This window comes from Gopherus evgoodei, chromosome 8 (assembly GCF_007399415.2).
Source record: "Gopherus evgoodei ecotype Sinaloan lineage chromosome 8, rGopEvg1_v1.p, whole genome shotgun sequence".
Lineage (NCBI taxonomy): Eukaryota > Metazoa > Chordata > Testudines > Testudinidae > Gopherus > Gopherus evgoodei.
In genome coordinates, this window is record NC_044329.1 from 76,646,575 (window position 1) to 76,664,413 (window position 17,839).

Sequence of the window (17,839 nt, forward strand, 5' to 3'; positions counted from 1 at the left end):
TTTAGCAACATGGTCACTTTGGGGTGTTTTTTTTTTAAAACCCATGAGAATATTTTATGATTAGTAGAAAATCTTTAACAGACACAAAAGATGGAAGATGAAATTGCAGCAAGACAGCATGGCAAACCTGAGAGATCTATTAGTGCATAAATCTATTTAAAAACAGAAAAGAGAGAGGAAAAAGAGCACTAACAAACCACAACAAAAGTTGTCCTTAAAGTATTAGGTTATAACAGGGTGGGAAACGTGTAATATACATGTACTCCTCCAAAGTAGTTACTGTCTTTCTAAATATAAGGAGCTGATGTATTTTCACAGCATCAGATTTACTTATGGTAGAAAGCCATACATTTGTAAAATTATTACTATGATTATTCTTTTTCCCACCCTGGCAGAGAATAAACATGAATTCAGAAGCACAGTGGGAGTGGAAAACAAAGAAGAGAAGAGAGAAAAGGCAGCAGAGAAAGACAGAAAAGGTGAATACAGAGCTACAGAAGTGTTTATTGAGCATGCTACAGAGGTAAGCAGAGTACACACAAAATGAAATTAAACGACTGTCAAACCTCCCAACTTTGTTAGAAAATTATTTTTTAATTGTGCCGCTTTCAAACTATACTGAATTTTACATTTCTAAAGATGTAAAAACTTAACTAATAGAAAATATACATGACCTTTTTCTACATAGATAACAGAATCTATGAATCTTGAAACTAAGTACATCAATTTCAAAAAGTATTGGTCATTTAAACAGAACCAGATTAAACAGTTCAGATTGACAGAAGAACTGTTTTCAAAATAATTTGATCTGTAGATTCTGAGCCATGTTTATAGTAAAGTCAGATCGATTTCTAAATACAAAATATTTTGAAGAGATTTATTAAAACTGAATATTACAATGCAAGGTAAATTAAGACTAAAGGCACATAAACTTTGGTCCCACCTGGTTGTCAGTTTTAAAAAACTGCCACAAAATTAACCTTCCTGCAAGTGTTCACAGTACACTTTCTTCATCTTTGAAAAATACATGCACCAGTTCCTGAACTAGCTAGACCAGTCTGCACATGCTCAGAAATCCACAACCATATTCCAAATCTTAATTACAAACTAAAGATGGCAATATATATTTAAATGCACATAAGTCATGTCAACTTCAAAAACATCTACAAAAAATATTCAACCACAAACAAGACATTACTTAGTGCTGACATTTATATGATACGTCCCACAAGAGTGTGTACAAAAAGGTTAAGATTCTACCCACAATGCTTTCCACATGAGGCTCAAAAACACAGAAATCACTTTTTTCTCCTTTAAGAAATTAATATTCTGTACCTTGTTAATTTTCTCTAATGCCTACATTCATAACTGAATCTAGACCAGAATCATGAAATATAGAAGGCCATTTACAAAAAAAGTTAAAGTAGCAGAAATAAAATATGTTGTGTTTTAATCTTTCAAAGTAATGTATCTTATCTGATTAAAAAGAAAGGTACGTGACAACCCAATAAGTAATAAAATAATTCCAAGCAGGAGAAACAAAAACCTTAACCTTTTTACACACCCCTGCCTAAATACATTTTAATTCTCATATAACACTGTGCCCCAGCCAACCAAATTCATTTTACTAGCAACACTAGTTTTCCTTTTTAAGGCACATATGTCAACTAACTTGAAAAATTGTGGGCTTAACTTGAAACCCTTTTAAACAAAATGATGTTTCCCTAAACAACAGATGAAAAACCAACAGTTAAATATCACTGCTTTTATTTTCTTATGAACGTTCTTTTTTTTTTTTTTTTAAAACAACCAAGGAATGATAACAGCATGAAAGACAGAAGTCAAACTCTGGTCCCCACTCTCCTGAACAGTCAATAGGTGACAACACTGAACAATGCGATACACCTTCATTTTTTATCTCCCATTTTAAATTGTTGATTTGGAGAAAGAAACTCTCAGATGGTGATTTTCTCCAAGATTGTAATTATGCAGATCAATCAAAGCCTGAATAGCTTCTTCCACTGTTAACATCTGAAGAAGTGCCATCTTGTGATCTCTTCTGAAACAAAACAACAACATTAGGAACTCAACCAATACTAAATAAGGGCCTAAAAACTTCTCTTTTCTCTACAGAAGAGTATTTTTTCAAGACATTCTGTTAAAACATATGAAGTCAATCTTTTGTTAAAAACATAAGGATTCAAGGAAAACTTGCTTACTGAAAAAATTTAAATGCTTTCACAGTGCCTCCAGTGTTAGCAAACAGTGTGCGCAGATCATCTTCTGCCACTGATGGTCTAGAAAAACAAAATACAAAAAACATAAGAATTAATTATTAGTGGATCTAGTATTTTATGGCTTGTGAATTCCGCAGGCGTACTGTCATACAATACTTACGGAATATTGGACAAATGAAGTGTTGCAGATGGAGGGAATATATTCTGAAAATTTTTTGAGCCAGGTTTCTTGAAGCGATGCAAGGGTGAATTACCAAAATCTTTAGTGAGCCCTTGGTCATCAAGTCCTTCTCGAGGTAGCTGTACTGTCTGATGCTTGGAAAGGGTAACTCGAATAATCTTTCCATACATTTTTTGTCCATTAAGATGACTCATGGCTGAAAAAGACAAGTTTATTAAATTCAATACTACATTTCAAAACATTGCAAGGATGGCATATACTTTCTCATTAAATCACTGATTTTAGCCAACATTGCGAAAAATAATTCCATTTCAAAGTTAGTTTGTAAATTTTTCAAAACTGCACTGCTATATTTAGTCATGTATTCAGTAAAACAAACATGCAAACACAATCCTATTTTATTCTGTTATTTGAATGGTCCAAATAATTTATTCCAGGTGAAAAAGCACACCATGACACTAACCAACATATACACCACTACATAGTATTATGATCAAACTTTTTTTCTGATTTAATTGTGGTATTTTTGTGTGTGCTATTGTGCTGATATGGCCAGTGTAGTAGCAAATTGATGTCCATAGGGTTAAATTAGAATTTGGAGCAAATGTTTAGTTCAAAAAATAAATTAACACCTCTTTCTCCTCCAACACCACTATTATTCTGTTCACATACAGCAGCACATACACACATTCTTTTTAGAATACAAAATGGGTTGATTAATAAGTTTTCATGTCTCATGGACAGTCTGGGATCTGAGAAAAACTAGAATAACAGTAGACTGACAAATATGAACATGTTCATTTGAATTTCCACAACATGATTTCAAATACTTAAATTTACAGATTTAAATGAGGCATAAATGAATCTAATCTTACCCAGCTGTGACTGGTTCCCATCTGCCATCTGTATTAGAGCACTGTCTTTCTTATTGTATAAAATCTTCACACGCTGCACATCCCCATAAACACCTTTTTTGGAGTCAGAGAGGTAATCCAAAAGAAAAATTAATTTTAAGTCTAATTAACTAAACAGCACATCTTGACATATCAATGAAACATTCAGACATCAACAAGATCACCCACTCAAACTCAACATTCACACAAATGAATAAAGAAGATCAAGATTTTGAATAGTGAATTTTGAAAAGAATAAATTTTTGATAAACCCTCAAAAGCTATGTGAATGATATTAAATTAAAGACCATGCAAAATATATTAGCATGCATTAAAAGAAAATCTTGTGTCTATGGAGAGTTTTTAAACAGCAAAAGAAAAATAGCAAAAGATTTACTATTCAACTTTAAGCCAAAAGTGCTAGCTACAAATAAGAATTAAGGTGAAACAAAAATTAAATCAATAATAAAAGTATAGTGCTAACAATAACATACCGAAGAGGGTAAACAGACTTTGGGGCGTAACCATCTTTAGAAGGAGAGAAGAGCAAGCAGCATAAGACAAGAAGAGAGAAGAGTCGAGGAAGAGCGGAGATGAACAGATCATCCATAACGAAGGGTGGTTCCCGCAGAATGGTGAGGTGGTCATGGATCATGGTTCAAGGCGGTTAATTGGGGCAAGTTGGTCCGAGGAACACATTTTGTTCAAGCACAGAAGCATGAACACAGGGAATGGAGACAGGGAACGTAGACAAGGATAAGGAAAATAAAGGATAAGACAAGGGAGGGCATGGGAATTTGAGGAAAGACAAGGAAAGGGAAGGTGAACACAAAAGGAGAAGGATGAAATGGGGAAGGGAAACAGCAATGAAGAAGAAAAAGAAGTGGGGAACAAAAAAAAATAAAATATAGGTCAGTACATAGGAAATGCAGGAATTTGGTCAGAAAATGGTTGGTTTATGTACTGTACAAGAAAAAAACTGAGTAAAATGTAGTCACCCAAGACAAATATGGGTAAAGTACATCCATATCAAAGAATAAATTACAGCATTTCATCTCAACATGAAAAAAAAGCATGCAATAGAAATTTTAAACTTTGAACTTTAAGTGCATAAGCATGGCTGGGTATGAAATGCAGGCAAAAATCTTTCAAAATGGCACTCTGATCCAAACATTTTAACATGCAAGACTGTGAATGAGAAAATAGTAACAAAATGATAAATAAGCTTAATGAATCATATTAACAGAGGCCAGTTAAAAATGAAACAAGTATTCCAACTAGACAAACTGATACATCAAACTTCCCACATTTCATACCAGCTTTCACATCAATTAAAAAAAATTGTACAAAACAGTAAAAATGCAAACTAAATAAAACCCCTTAGATTTTAGAGTTAGCAAGAAAGATAACAGTATTAAGGTGAAAAATATTTTTGGAGACAAATGAATAATAACTGCAAAGAAAAAATTACTAAGAGAGACTGGAAGAGTGCCTCGTCAAGATCTTTGGGAGAACCTTCAAAGAAAAACGTGTTAGAGCAGTTCATATAAATTAAGATTTTAAAAATGCAGTGACATGTAAGCATGAAATGAAGCAACAAATAATTAGAAAAGAAAAACACAATTCTACTTTACATAAAATATAATCTACAAATTAGAATACATTTGCTGTTTTTGTGAAAATATTTAAGTTACAAATCGAAAGCCAAACATGCAGTATTTACCATATTTTTCTTAGGAAAAATAGGCAGCCAAATATCAAAGGCTATTTTAAGTTGTTAGCTACCTAGGAAAACAAAATTATAATAGAAAAAATATAAAGTTTATAGTTTCCAAATTAATTTAGACATACAAAAAACGAGAAAAAATACTTTGATCATAAAGTATGCAAGTGAAAATAGAGGCAAGTGCAAAAAAATGAAAAACATTTACAAATGAAGTGTGATTAAAAAATAAAGGAAAAGAAGAGTTAATAGTTTCACTGACCTCTTCATTTAAATTGCTAACCAGGAGGACTGTATTGCCACCAGCTGAAACTCCAGGCATACCCACTCGGCCAGCAGCAGCAGCAGCTGCAGCAGCAGCAGCATTCGGAATAGCCAAAGGACTCAGCGCTCCTGGAACAGCTGCAACAGGAAGCCCTAATTTTAAAATAAAGCATATTTTACGAAATACAAACAAGTCATTTAAAAATATCTAAATTAGAAGTTCAAATACTATATTTACACTATAAAAAAATTCCTTCCACAATTCGTATTTTCCAATGCTTAGTGAAATGGATCAGTAATAAATATAAGGAGAAAAACCAAAGTTCTCGCTATTTTCTTGCTTCAAAGCACTTTATACGCTACTTCACTTCTCTAAAGACCATTTTGTTTTCAATCAAATGTAGTTCTTGTGAAGCACACATATTGCTCTTTTTTTCTTAGATTACAGCAAAAATCCTCCCTAATAATATCTACAGGTTTAGAAAAAGTTCAGAAAAGGGCAAAAATGATTAGGGTATATAATCACTTTCATATGAGGAGAGATTAATAAGACTGGGACTTTTCAGCTTGGAAAAGAGACGACTAAAGGGAGATATGACTGAGGTCTATAAAATCATGACTGGTGTGGAGAAAGTAAATAAGGAAGTGTTATTTACTCCTCATAACACAAGAACAAGAGGTCATCAAATGAAATTAGAAGGCAGCAGGTTTAAAACAAACAAAGGAAGTATTTCTTCACAAAACGCACAGCCAACCTGTGGTACTCTTTGCCAGAGTATGTTGTGAAGGCCAAGACTATAACAGAGTTCAAAAAAACCTAGATAAATTCATGGAGGATAGGTCCATCAATAGTTATTAGGCAGGATGGGCAGCGATGGTGTCCCTAGCCTCTGCTTGCCAGAGGCTTGGAATAAGCGACAGAGAATGGATCACTTGATGATTACCTGTTCTGTTCGTTCCCTCTGAGGCACCTGGCATTGACCACTGTTGGAAGACAGGATACTGGGCTAGATGGACCTTAATTAATCTTGTTGCTGGAATATACCAGTCAAGTCAGTGAAACTAAATATTAATGCAAGTTATCTTCACCATTATATTTCCTTTATATTACGCTTTGGTATTAGTTACTTTCTTCACTTCAACTTGATGCTTTAGGCTAGGTTACAACCTTGCAGAGCAAGGCAAATCGAGTAGCCTACGTATTACCCATAGTAATAGGCTCAGTGGGGGAAAAAAAGTTCTAGCCATGAAGACATAGGAATATTCAGTCCAGAGACATGGCTCCATAGTGGTAATCCTCCCTAGTCTCTCTGCCTCCTAACAAAGTTAATCCAGGAACTCAGCTGCCAATGGCCACCTACACTTCAGCTCCTCCCCTCCAAAAAGGCTAAGGCATTGTGCAGGGACAATATTAATTTATGATGGGTTTTCCCAGTAGAATCCCTTGGGTATTTAGTGAGCATACTGCCCCCCTAGGATACACCTCTTCCTCACCATCCTGCGAAATTGTGCCCCTGTGCTATGCCTGCACTACCTTTTACAGTTAAATTAGATATATTTGTACATTTTATTTAGTCTCCAACAAATAAAATGATAAGACTAGCACAAAAATCATAATTGTTTGAATTATTTATTACTTTATTCTATTGTATGCTATTTTCTACTACTGCACTAGGCCTTGCAGATTTCACTCTGTGGTCTTCTGATGCCTGGAGGATGATGATGATAAATGAATATTTAACTCATGACCATGTAACCTTGACCAGTTGGGCCCACTAACCCATCTAAATAGAAATCTTTAGTTTGCAGATGAGAACTGAGTTTTCTCCCTTCTTTCCCTGAGGAGTTAATTTTGTTTAAAAATAAAAATAAGGGAAAGGCAGAAGAATTCTCCTGTCTCAGATAGTGAGTAAATACTGAGAAGCTAATTGTGACCGTACTCGTCAATAATAAAATAAAATATTCCCAACACTACTAAAAATAGTTATTGCAGCAGGAAGAAAAATGGAGAGGTGTAAAATAAGTGTGGTTACAAAGTTTCTTTCACATAAAGTAAGTAAAATTTCCGTGCTCCACCTCATTAATTATGTTTCTTTTACCAGGGGAATTCATGAGAGATAAATAATTAACACATTGAGATTTTATTGTTCTGGACAAAAGGACTAGCTAATTATGTAATATTAATTTATTGTGACTGAGTGGGATAGCCAGTAACTGTTATGTAGTAATGGTAAAAAAAAAACCACAACAAAAACAATGTTAGGGATAGACATTAATTCTGAAAATATTTTATGGCATTACATAAATCAAAGTATCAGAGGGGTAGCCGTGTTAGTCTGGATCTGTAAAAGCAGCAAAGAATCCTGTGGCACCTTACAGACTAACAGACATTTTGGAGCAAGAGCTTTCATGCGTGAATACCCACTTCATCGGATGCATGTAGTGGAAATTTCCAGGGGCAGGTATATATATGCAAGCAAGAAGCAAGCTAGAGATAACAAGGTTAGTTCAACCAGGGAGGATGAAGCCCTGTTCTAGCAGTTGAGGTGTGAAAACCAATTTCTCCTCCCTTGGTTTTCACACCTCAACTGCTAGAACAGGGCTTCATCCTCCCTGATTGAACTAACCTCATTATCTCTAGACTGATTCTTGCCTGCATATATATACACCTGCCCCTGGAAATTTCCACTACATGCATCCGACAAAGTGGGTATTCACCCACGAAAGCTCATGCTCCAAAACGTCTGTTAGTCTATAAGGTGCCACAGGATTCTTTGCTGCTTTTATAAATCAAAGTTATATTCTCCCTTCGAAAACATGTTCAGTTCTGGTAATTCCATGTCAAAAACAGATACAGAAGAGTTGAAAGAAGGGCAATTAAAATTAATGATGTGAAAGGATTTTCAAAATAGAAGAGTTTTAAAAGATATTAGTCTATAGCAGTGTTTCCCAAACTTCGGACACTGCTTGTGTAGTGAAAGCTCCTGGCGGGCTGCTGGGCTGGTTTGTTTACCTGCCGCGACCACAGGTCAAGCCGATTGCAGCTCCCACTGGCAGCGGTTCATTGCTCCAGGCCAATGGGAACTGCTGGAAGCAGGGTGGGCCGAGGGATGTGCTGGCTGTGGCTTCCTGCAGCCCCCATTGGCCTGGAGCAGCGAACTACGGCCAGTGGGAGCCATGATTGGCTGAACCTGTGGATGCGGCAGGTACACAAATCAGCCCAGCCCACCAGGGCCTTTCCCTAAACAAGCGGCATCCCAAGTTTGGGAAACACTGCTCTATAGTGTCATAACACAGGTATAAAAAATAACGAATGCCACTGAGGTTAACTAGGCAATCCTATTTAGTCCCTCTTGTAACTCAAGAAAAAGGGGAAGGAGGTATCTAATAAAATTAAAGGGCAACACATTTAAAGACAATAAGAATGCTTTATTTTTTAGCACAATGCATAGAGTTTAGTGGGATTCAACAAGGGATTAGACATTTTTATGGATAACAAGAACATCCAGTTATATTAGAGAGGCTAAGTACATGTACATGGACAATCAAGCTTCAGGATATAAGCCAACCACTAACTATCTGGGGTTTAGGACCCACCCCCAACATAATATTGTATAATTGTCCATAATGAGGGTTGTCTATCATCTTGCATTGAAATATAGTACTGGTTGCTGTCAGAGAAAGTATACAGGATTAGATAGACCACTGGTAGTTCTGCATGGCAATTCCTATATTCCTCAAAATCCACTTTTCACTTTCTTTTCCACAGTTGACGGCCATGCAAATTTATACTGCTATATACAAATGTACCAATAAATAAGAGAAAAGTACGTTAGATGTAAAAATGATGTGCCGAAGTTTTCCAAAAGGTCATCATTAAAGTTGTGCCCTGAATGTTTCAAATAGTAAAGGGCAGAGAGGCATTCTGCAATTAACTGATTTCCCCTTAACTAGCTATGTTCTGCTGTTGTATCACAGAAGAAATGCACAGATATTAGGCACTGTATTAGAGCAACAGAACCAGCCATTAAAGAGGCTGAGATAAGCGAAAAAATGAAAATATATCCAAAATATTGAACACTATTCAATACTTCCGATTTTTCACATATCCCATGGAAGAAGATAATATGAACCCCTCATCCCTCAAAGCTACAAACCAGAAAGAACATAACTTTCATAAAAAAGTTTGTAGAGTAGACAGAAAAAAACATCTTTGCTTGCAAGATGAGAAAATGTCTTCTGGAAGTCACACTGAATCCCATAATGCTGTCCCCTCAAAAACAGTATCAAAACTGTATTTTTTTTTTAAAAAGTACTCACAGCCAATTTTTAAATAAATATTATTTCAGAAAAAAGTTTAAATACAATAAAATGTTATGTTTTTAATGTTGAAAAGACTGATTGTTAAGATCAGTTGTTGTATAAGTTGGATGAAGTGTTAGGAGAGACCATCTGTTAATCAAAAACTAAGTATGGTAATTCCTCTAGTATAATCTGGGGCCAGTGATAGATGCATGAGTTAAATTTCTCAAAGCAGCTTTCACCTGTGTTCATTATTTACATGTTTTACAAGGAAGAAATGACTAATTTGGTCTTTTCTGCAAATTACACACGTTTTTACACTATCCTGGTCTCCTCTGAGACATTCCCTCTCCAATCCCTTACTTCATAATTGGCAAACAACAACAGATGCACATCAACATTTAGAGAACAAAATACATTTATCCTATTGGGCAATTTAAATGTGCATTCTATTGTACAACTAATTCAAGACTGAAGTAAGTTGGTCATAAAATTTGATATTTGTAATATAGTTCCAAGGAGTGGAGGGGCTGATAGGGAGGAGAACTAGGGGCTTCAAATATGTAATTTGTTTCTAAATGTTTTTACCCACTCCCTGTATTCTGAGAGCCAGAACATTTTTGTGACAGCCATAAAAATGATACATTTACTTTCCTTGCTAACTATATAGCAGTAGTTGATTTAAGTATACTTCTGAATTATATTAGTATTTCAGATTTTTGTGATGTAAATAAGAGGAAATAGAGCAATGTATAAAACTTGTTCCCTAGGAAACATTTTGAAAAAATTTAATCCAGACAAAAAAATATGCAGAAATAGATATTTATATTGTACATACCCATTTTTCGTGTCTGTTTTCGGTAAGCTCAAAAAGTATAGTTAAAGAAGGTCACATATGCATACATTAGCTGCATAGTAAAAATTCAGGAAAGATGCACAAGACAAAGGGGCACAATACCATGTGCCCACTGCACAACTTTTTCCACGTGAAGCCTAGCACAGTTTAAACGTAGGCCATTTTTATCTATGAAAATACCATGACACTAAAGAATCACTGGAGGAGCGAGAAACAGCAGCTTTGTACCACTGGGAAGCAGAGCTTCCCAATCAGACTTAACACTTACTATTTCAGGACCTTTGAGGACTAGAAGTAACATTTTTAAGCATGGAAAAGCTATTTCAAGCCATTTTTAGAGGTTTTTTAATAGCTCCCTCTGAGCCCTCTACAGCTAGAAACGTAGTAACTGATATTTTACAGGTAAAGGGATAAAAAAAAGTCCCAATAATATTTTTTAAAACAGTCTTAAAATATTATTTTTGTACCCCTGTGCAGACGACACAACGTCTTTCTTCTGGGATGAACTTCATAACTCACCTTATAGATTTGTCATTTGCACAAGGCAGCCATTCCTAATTTATGCTGGAAACTCTTTAACACATACCAAAACATATTCCTATACACCCATGTATGCAATTTATAACATATACAATAATATGTAGCTGCATTTATCTTTTCTAGTTTTGTATCACCTATTACTGCATATCAATCGCTTCATGTCAAAATGCTGTGTTGTGTTATCAATTTGTTGCTGAGGTAATACTTAAAATATCAGTACCTTCAATGGAAGAATAAACAGAAGCAAATTGAAACTACCAATATTCATCTATATATTCTTACTAAGTAAAATCCCTCACCACTACTTAAGAGCCTTTTTCCCTCTTTGAACAGATATATAACCATGATTCTAATTAGAAATGTTTCTGTATTTCCACAAAGCTTTAACCAACCTTAAATATACAGGTTTAATCCTGACTGGGGCTTCTATGTACCACTACTATATTGAAAACAACAGAAGACTGCATTTTTATAATGTTCTTAACAATTAGCATAGTAAAGCAGAATACAAAAGCACAGCTTACCAGGACCTGAAGTGGAAGTTCTCCAAAGGCTGTATCCTCTAAAGCACCGTTTCTCAAATGTGTCCACTGGGGCCACATGCAGCCACCAGGGGCTTTTCTTGCAGCCACAGCCTCCTGGGCTGTAATGGGATGGGGGACAAAATAGCAGCCTCTGCTCCTCCCTGTTGCTCCAGAATGCCTTGGTGTTGGTTGCTGGGGCTGCCAGCAGGGCCCTGCTCCACCCTCTGAAGACTGCTGGGGCACAACACTGGAGGAGCAGGCAGTAGGTGAATTCCCCACCTTCCCAGGGGTTGCATGGCTCAGGCATTGGCTTCAGCCCTGGGGTACTGGGACAGCAGGCTCTGGCTGCAGGGCTTTAGGCTCCATCCACCAGCCACTGAGCTCTGGGTGCGGGGCTACAGGCTCCAGCCCCCTGCTACTTCTCCTGCCCCCATCAATTCTCCCTCATTCCCCTCACCCCCAGTCCAGAGTTTAATTTCTCCCCAGGCTTGACAGGGCTAAGTAAGGCTGCTGTGAAAAGTGATACTTGTATGTTTGTTAATATGGCTTTTCACAACAGACTTAACTAGCTAGCAATGAATAAATTACACTGATTTGGACATGTATATGTGCATATTTATTTGTTTTTCTAAAGCATTTTAGGAAAAATTGTCTGAGTGGCCATCAGCAAGAGTTGGTGGCCGCACTCTGAAGCCACCAAAAAAATTTGTCCTGAGAACCTCTGCTCTAAAGGTTCACATTCTTAAGTCGTGTGTCCTCACATATGCACCTTCAAGAGCTGACAAGCAAAGCTTATATTACAAAGTTTAGAACCCCTCAGATGGAAACAATTAAAGCATGTGTCTCAGGGGACATGCATAGCACATCATAGCCTCTCAATGATTAATTCTTTTTTTCAATTTAAAAAGATCTAGGTTTCTCGGGAATAAAATAGAATTACAACTCAAACAGGGAGTAGGATAAATGAATAAATCTATAGGAGAACACTCCAAATAAAAACAAGTTTTTTTCTAAAAAGGTGACTCTCTTTTAATGATCTTTATAAACAAAGAATGATATGCTTGAAATTTGCACCTATTAATGATTTAGACCAATCGATAAAAGTAACACCTTATTTTTGCTTTTACTGGGTAAAACTGGCACAAGAATCATAGAATAACAGGGTGGGAAGAGACCTCAGGTCATCTAGTTCAGTGCTTCTAAAACTATCTGATGTGGCGGACTGGCAATTTTTTTCCAATGTGCCAGGAACTGGTACCATAAGGTGGCAGGCGAGCTGATTTTTTTTTTTAATGGCAGGCTGCAGGTCCTGGCCGCCACTGAACCTGCTGCCGGCTTGGGGCTGCATTCACTCAGCTGGCAGAGGGCTGGGCGGGGCTGGTGGCTGGGACCCCGGCTGGCAGCGGGCTAAGAGGTTCCATCCGTTGGTTCCTGCCAACTGGGGTCCCAGTTGCCAGCTCTGCTCAGCCTACTGCCAGCCTGGGTCCTAGCTGCCAGCCCCGCTCAGCTTGCTGCCAGTCTGGGATACCAGCCACTGGCCCCATTCAGTCCGCATTATTTAAATTGTTATTTTTCTCCCCTTCCTCCCTTTTTTTTTTTTTTTGCCAAGCATGACCCTTCTGGTACTTACATTCTAGGAAACTCGCTGCGGACTGGCTGCCGATGACTCACAGCCCGACATGGGTCCATGGACCACCACTTTGAGTAGCACTGATCTAGTCCAACCCCCTGCTCAAAGCAGGGCCAATCCCCAACTAAATCCCCAAATGGCCCCCTCAAGGATTGAACTCACAACCCTGGGTTTAGCAGGCCAATGCTCAAACCACTGAGCTATCCCTCTCCAGGCCACAGTCTAGAGAAGAAAGGGAAATAAATATTTAGTATTTAGAATCTGGATGATGTGGGGGATTGATAATGGAATACAAATGCACCCTATTGCCCCTGGTTCAAATCTGGCCAGGGTAGGTAAGCAGTTGTCAGTGAAAACCCTACTGGACAGCTTTTTCAAATAAACTAAGCAACAACAATCAAATCATTTTTAGCAGTCTCATCAGTAAGGCTCCATGTTTGTCATGCAGGTCACGGATGCCGCAACTTTCCGTGGCCCCTGTGGTTGGCCTGGGAGCTGCCTGAGCAGCTCAGGCAGCCCATGGGCCAGTCGCAGCAGCAGCTGCTGGGGCAGTCTCAGGCCCCCTTGCCCCCAGCAGCAGAAGATTGGGTTTGGAGGGACTCAGGGCTGGGGACTGGTGTGCGAGGAGGTGCTTACTGGGGGAGGGGCTCCATGAATAGGTGACAGGAGCTCCTCTCCCTCAGCTCCTAGCTCCATGTGCTGCCTCCACCAGCAGGCACCGCCATCACAGCACTCACTCTTTAAATACAGAAGGACTTAAGAGAATTTACAAGTAAATCAATTAATTTGCATTAAAATTTAAAATAATGGAATCTTTAAGAAATTTAGCGCTCTAATAGGTTTTTCTTGAAGTCCCCAATGATCTCAACAACAAAATACGGTAGATCCTTCAATGTAAAACTCATTGAAATTGGCTATATCATAAAACTTTTTTTTAGGATTAATTGAGGGGAGGGGGGTTGAGGGTACTGCTAATCTACGACCGATAATTACACAAAAATGCTCTCTTTAAAAATGGTTACTATCTACTATTTTTCTCAATGGAATGAGGCGAACAGTTCCCTCTTTCAAAATGGCCACCAACTCCTATTGGGAACAATGTACATGAAGCCAAACTGCCTTTGCGGAATACGATGACACCCTATCCAGCCCCTTCTTTGTGGAATTATCCGCAGAACATTATTCTTTAGTCCTTGTTGAAGTACCCAAGTTATGCAGAATGACAGCAAAAATGAAAATTATTTTCAATAACTACTCTCTGCACCATATTGACTTGACAGGAAGGTTAGGAAGGGGAACTCAGGGTGGATGTGAACAGAGATATGTGAAGGACAACAGTGAGGAGGAAGTGGTGTGTGACTAAGGAAGGGAAATATAGGTGTTAGGGGACAATGGTCCTAAAAGTTGGAATAAAGTGAAGGTTTATAATATACATCTTCAAATCATTAGAAATATCACATTGTAACATTCTCTTTGGCATTCTTGTTTAGTGTTCATACCTGAACATTTAAATTAAATAAAAAGGAAATTCCCAAATCAGAACTATGTTAAGCTGGAGTGAAAGTTGAGAGTACATATCAGTAATTCAATGGTTGAAAACACATTACTGGGATGTTCAGATTAGCCCCCAAACAAGCATTACAAACCCAGGATATTTACAGTTAAGGTTACCCTTAAAAGAAATCCCAAAAAGTTAAAGTATGAAAATCAGTTAGGGAACTTTGCCCTGTAGCGATACTAGTAACAAAATATATAATGTCTTTAAAAATAAGTTTAACTAACCTGAGACCACAAATGCTATTATGCATTAGTTATAACAGTATGGTTATTGCACAACATCATTACAGGGTGGAGTTAAGGTTGCCTGGATGCCTTTACAGTGTGTCTGAATTTCTTTTAATTTTAACCTTAACTGAATATCCAGAGTTTGTAATACCTATATGGAGGATAATAATAACATCATTATAATACTTTACTCTTACATTACTATATATCACAGGTAGACAACTTATGGCACTCACACTGCCCGGGTCCTGGCCACCGGTCCGGGGGGGAGCTCTGCATTTTAATTTAATTTTAAATGAAGCTTCTTAAACATTTTTAAAACCTTATTTACTTTACATACAACAATAGTTTAGTTATCTATTACAGACTTATAGAAAGAGACCTTCTAAAAATGTTAAAATGTATTACTGGCACACAGAACCTTAAATTAGAGTGAATAAATGAAGACTCAGCACACCACTCCTGAAAGGTTGCTGACCCCTGATATATACAATAAGCCTTAACTCCAGTTTGTATCTTGGAATATAGATTATACTGATATTGATCAGATATAACTGCTTACATATCAAAACACAGCTAGTGATCTTCCCTATATAGAGGATTTTCCCTATGTGTTTTTTTTTCATATTATGCCACTCCAAAGGAACTATTGCTTTTGACAATTCACCTGAAATCACTCCTTTCTGTCCATTAATGAGTTTTCCTTCTTTCAAAATATAAAAGGCTCATTAAAAAGACATCCATTTTACAATCTCAAGGACTTCTGATCACCTTGTTCTTTCACAGCAGAGAATGCAGTATATGAATGAATAATCATCTGTCAGGGCCAGGATTGTCTTTTTGGATGTCAGGTTTCTAAGTGATTATATAGCACAGAGACTTCATCTGTTAGAAGGTTCAGAGAAATTACACATCCACAGAAAAAAAGTGATCCTTATTCTGTAGCTATTTACAGCTGGCTATTCTGAATTATCAGGTAAAAATATTTTGATAAAAACCATGATCAATTTGTAGAATGATGCACTGGTAATTAATCAACAGAATAGTATACATGATATGGAGCGAATCTTAAATTATTTCAACACAGTGACCCTGCATTCATGAATTTGGTCAATAGCTGTATTTAATCTTTCTAGATTACAGCTAACACATTTTGGGGAATGAGGGCTGTTTTTGTTTTTTGCTGTTAGAGATGCAATCTTATCAGCTCTTTTTGCTAAAGTATACCTTGGCCCAGCACATCAATGTTTTTTTAAGTGTACATATATGTTATATCGTGAGCATATTTGTAAACTGTAACATTTTTATCAGAGAGCTTAGAATCATTAAACAAATTAAAACCTTATAAAATAGAGAAGAAACTGTTTACATTAGGCTAAAAAACATAAAAGTAGCGCTTGGCTTGTGTTAACATACTAGACTAGGACTCAGAAGTTCTGGGTTCAGGTCCCAGACTTTCCACGGACTTCCTTAGTGACCTTCTGCAAACTCAATAACTCTGTTTCAGTTTCCCATGAGTTTGGTCTGCCTTGCATACTTATAGATTTACCTGTTTGGGACAAGGATTATGTCTTAATATGTATTTGTATTATACCTAGCACAGTGGATACTCAATCTCAGTCCTCTAGGCATTAGTGTAATGCAAACAATATAAAAACACATTCCCAAATAAAAAAGAGCTTGTCAATGTCCTAGTAAAACCACATGTAGAGTGATAGATACAATGGTTTTCCACTTACATATATTTTTAGATTCTCTACTCGTAGACTTTAATGCTAGTCAGACTGCTAAAACTATATTTAATTGTTGAAGAAGTGTCTATTAGGACTCAAACCTTATATTCAACATGTGGTTACGAATTACAACTTCTCTTGTAAAATCAGTAAAGGATAATTACCTGTTCCGTAACTTGCACTCTTCGAGATGTGTGGCTCCTGTCTATTCCACAGTAGAGAGCCTTTTTTACCAGGTGTCCTGATTAGCCTTAATTAATTCTAGTAACTTCCCAATTGGCTACAGGTGTCCTAATTAGCCTGTCTGCCTTAATTAGTTCTAGAAAGTTCCTGAGTGTTCTGGAATAGTCACTGTTATCTTACCCAGCGAAAAGGGACCTGTTTAACCTGGAGCTAATGTATCTACCTTCGACCACTCTCTTGTGGCCACCTGGCCTGACCCTGTCACAATACTTATACTGTAAGCTCCTCAGGTGGGGATCCTGTATTTGTATATTCTATAAAGCACCTTGCTTATTTGTAATAGGGCTATTGATTAATCAGTTAACTCATGCAATTAACTAAAAAAAAAATCATAATTAAAAATAATTAATCACAATTAATCGCAGTTTTAATCACACTGTTAAACAGTAGAATACCCATTGAAAAGTATTTAAATATTTTTGGATGTTTTTCTACTTTTTTAAATATATTGATTTCAATTACAACACAGACTACAAAGTGTACAATGCTCACTTTATATTATTTATATTACAAATATTTGCACTGTAAAAATGATAAACAAAAGAAATAGTATTTTTCAATTCATCTCATAAAAGTACTGTAGTGCAATCTTTTTATCGTGAAAGTGCAGCTTACAAATGTAGATTTTTTTTTGTTACATAACTGCACTCAAAAACAAAAAAAAATATAAAACTTTAAGGCCTACATGTCCACTCAGTCCTACTTCTTGTTCAGCCAATCGCTAAGACAAACAAGTTTGTTTACACTTACAGGAGATAATGCTGTTCATGAACGCTTATGCTCCAACACTTCTGTTACTCTATAAGGTGCCACAGGACTCTGCCGCTTTTTACATCAATGACTTATTCAGTGCACAGAATGGACAGTGTTCACAAAGAGTAGTTTCAATATTTTCTTTTCTCCTCATTGTTCAGTGTGTGCCCGCATG

General features: G+C 36.8%; 1 protein-coding gene across 5 annotated transcripts in view; it reads right to left on the reverse strand.

The window, feature by feature from the left end:
- Positions 1-1,553: 1,553 nt before the first annotated feature.
- Positions 1,554-17,839, reverse strand: part of PTBP2 (polypyrimidine tract binding protein 2) — an 80,681-nt gene continuing 64,395 nt past the window's right edge. For 2 of the 5 annotated variants that reach the window (XM_030571645.1, XM_030571643.1), the window contains 6 exons: positions 5,297-5,436; positions 3,806-3,839; positions 3,294-3,386; positions 2,398-2,614; positions 2,220-2,297; positions 1,554-2,059 (listed from right to left, as the gene is read on the reverse strand). In XM_030571645.1, coding sequence (XP_030427505.1) covers positions 1,927-2,059; positions 2,220-2,297; positions 2,398-2,614; positions 3,294-3,386; positions 3,806-3,839; positions 5,297-5,436 — 695 coding nt within the window. In that variant the 3' untranslated portion in view covers positions 1,554-1,926. Of the gene's footprint in view, positions 2,060-2,219; positions 2,298-2,397; positions 2,615-3,293; positions 3,387-3,805; positions 3,840-5,296; positions 5,452-17,839 lie in introns of all 5 variants that reach the window. The other 3 variants (XM_030571644.1, XM_030571641.1, XM_030571640.1) reach the window with 3 other exon arrangements.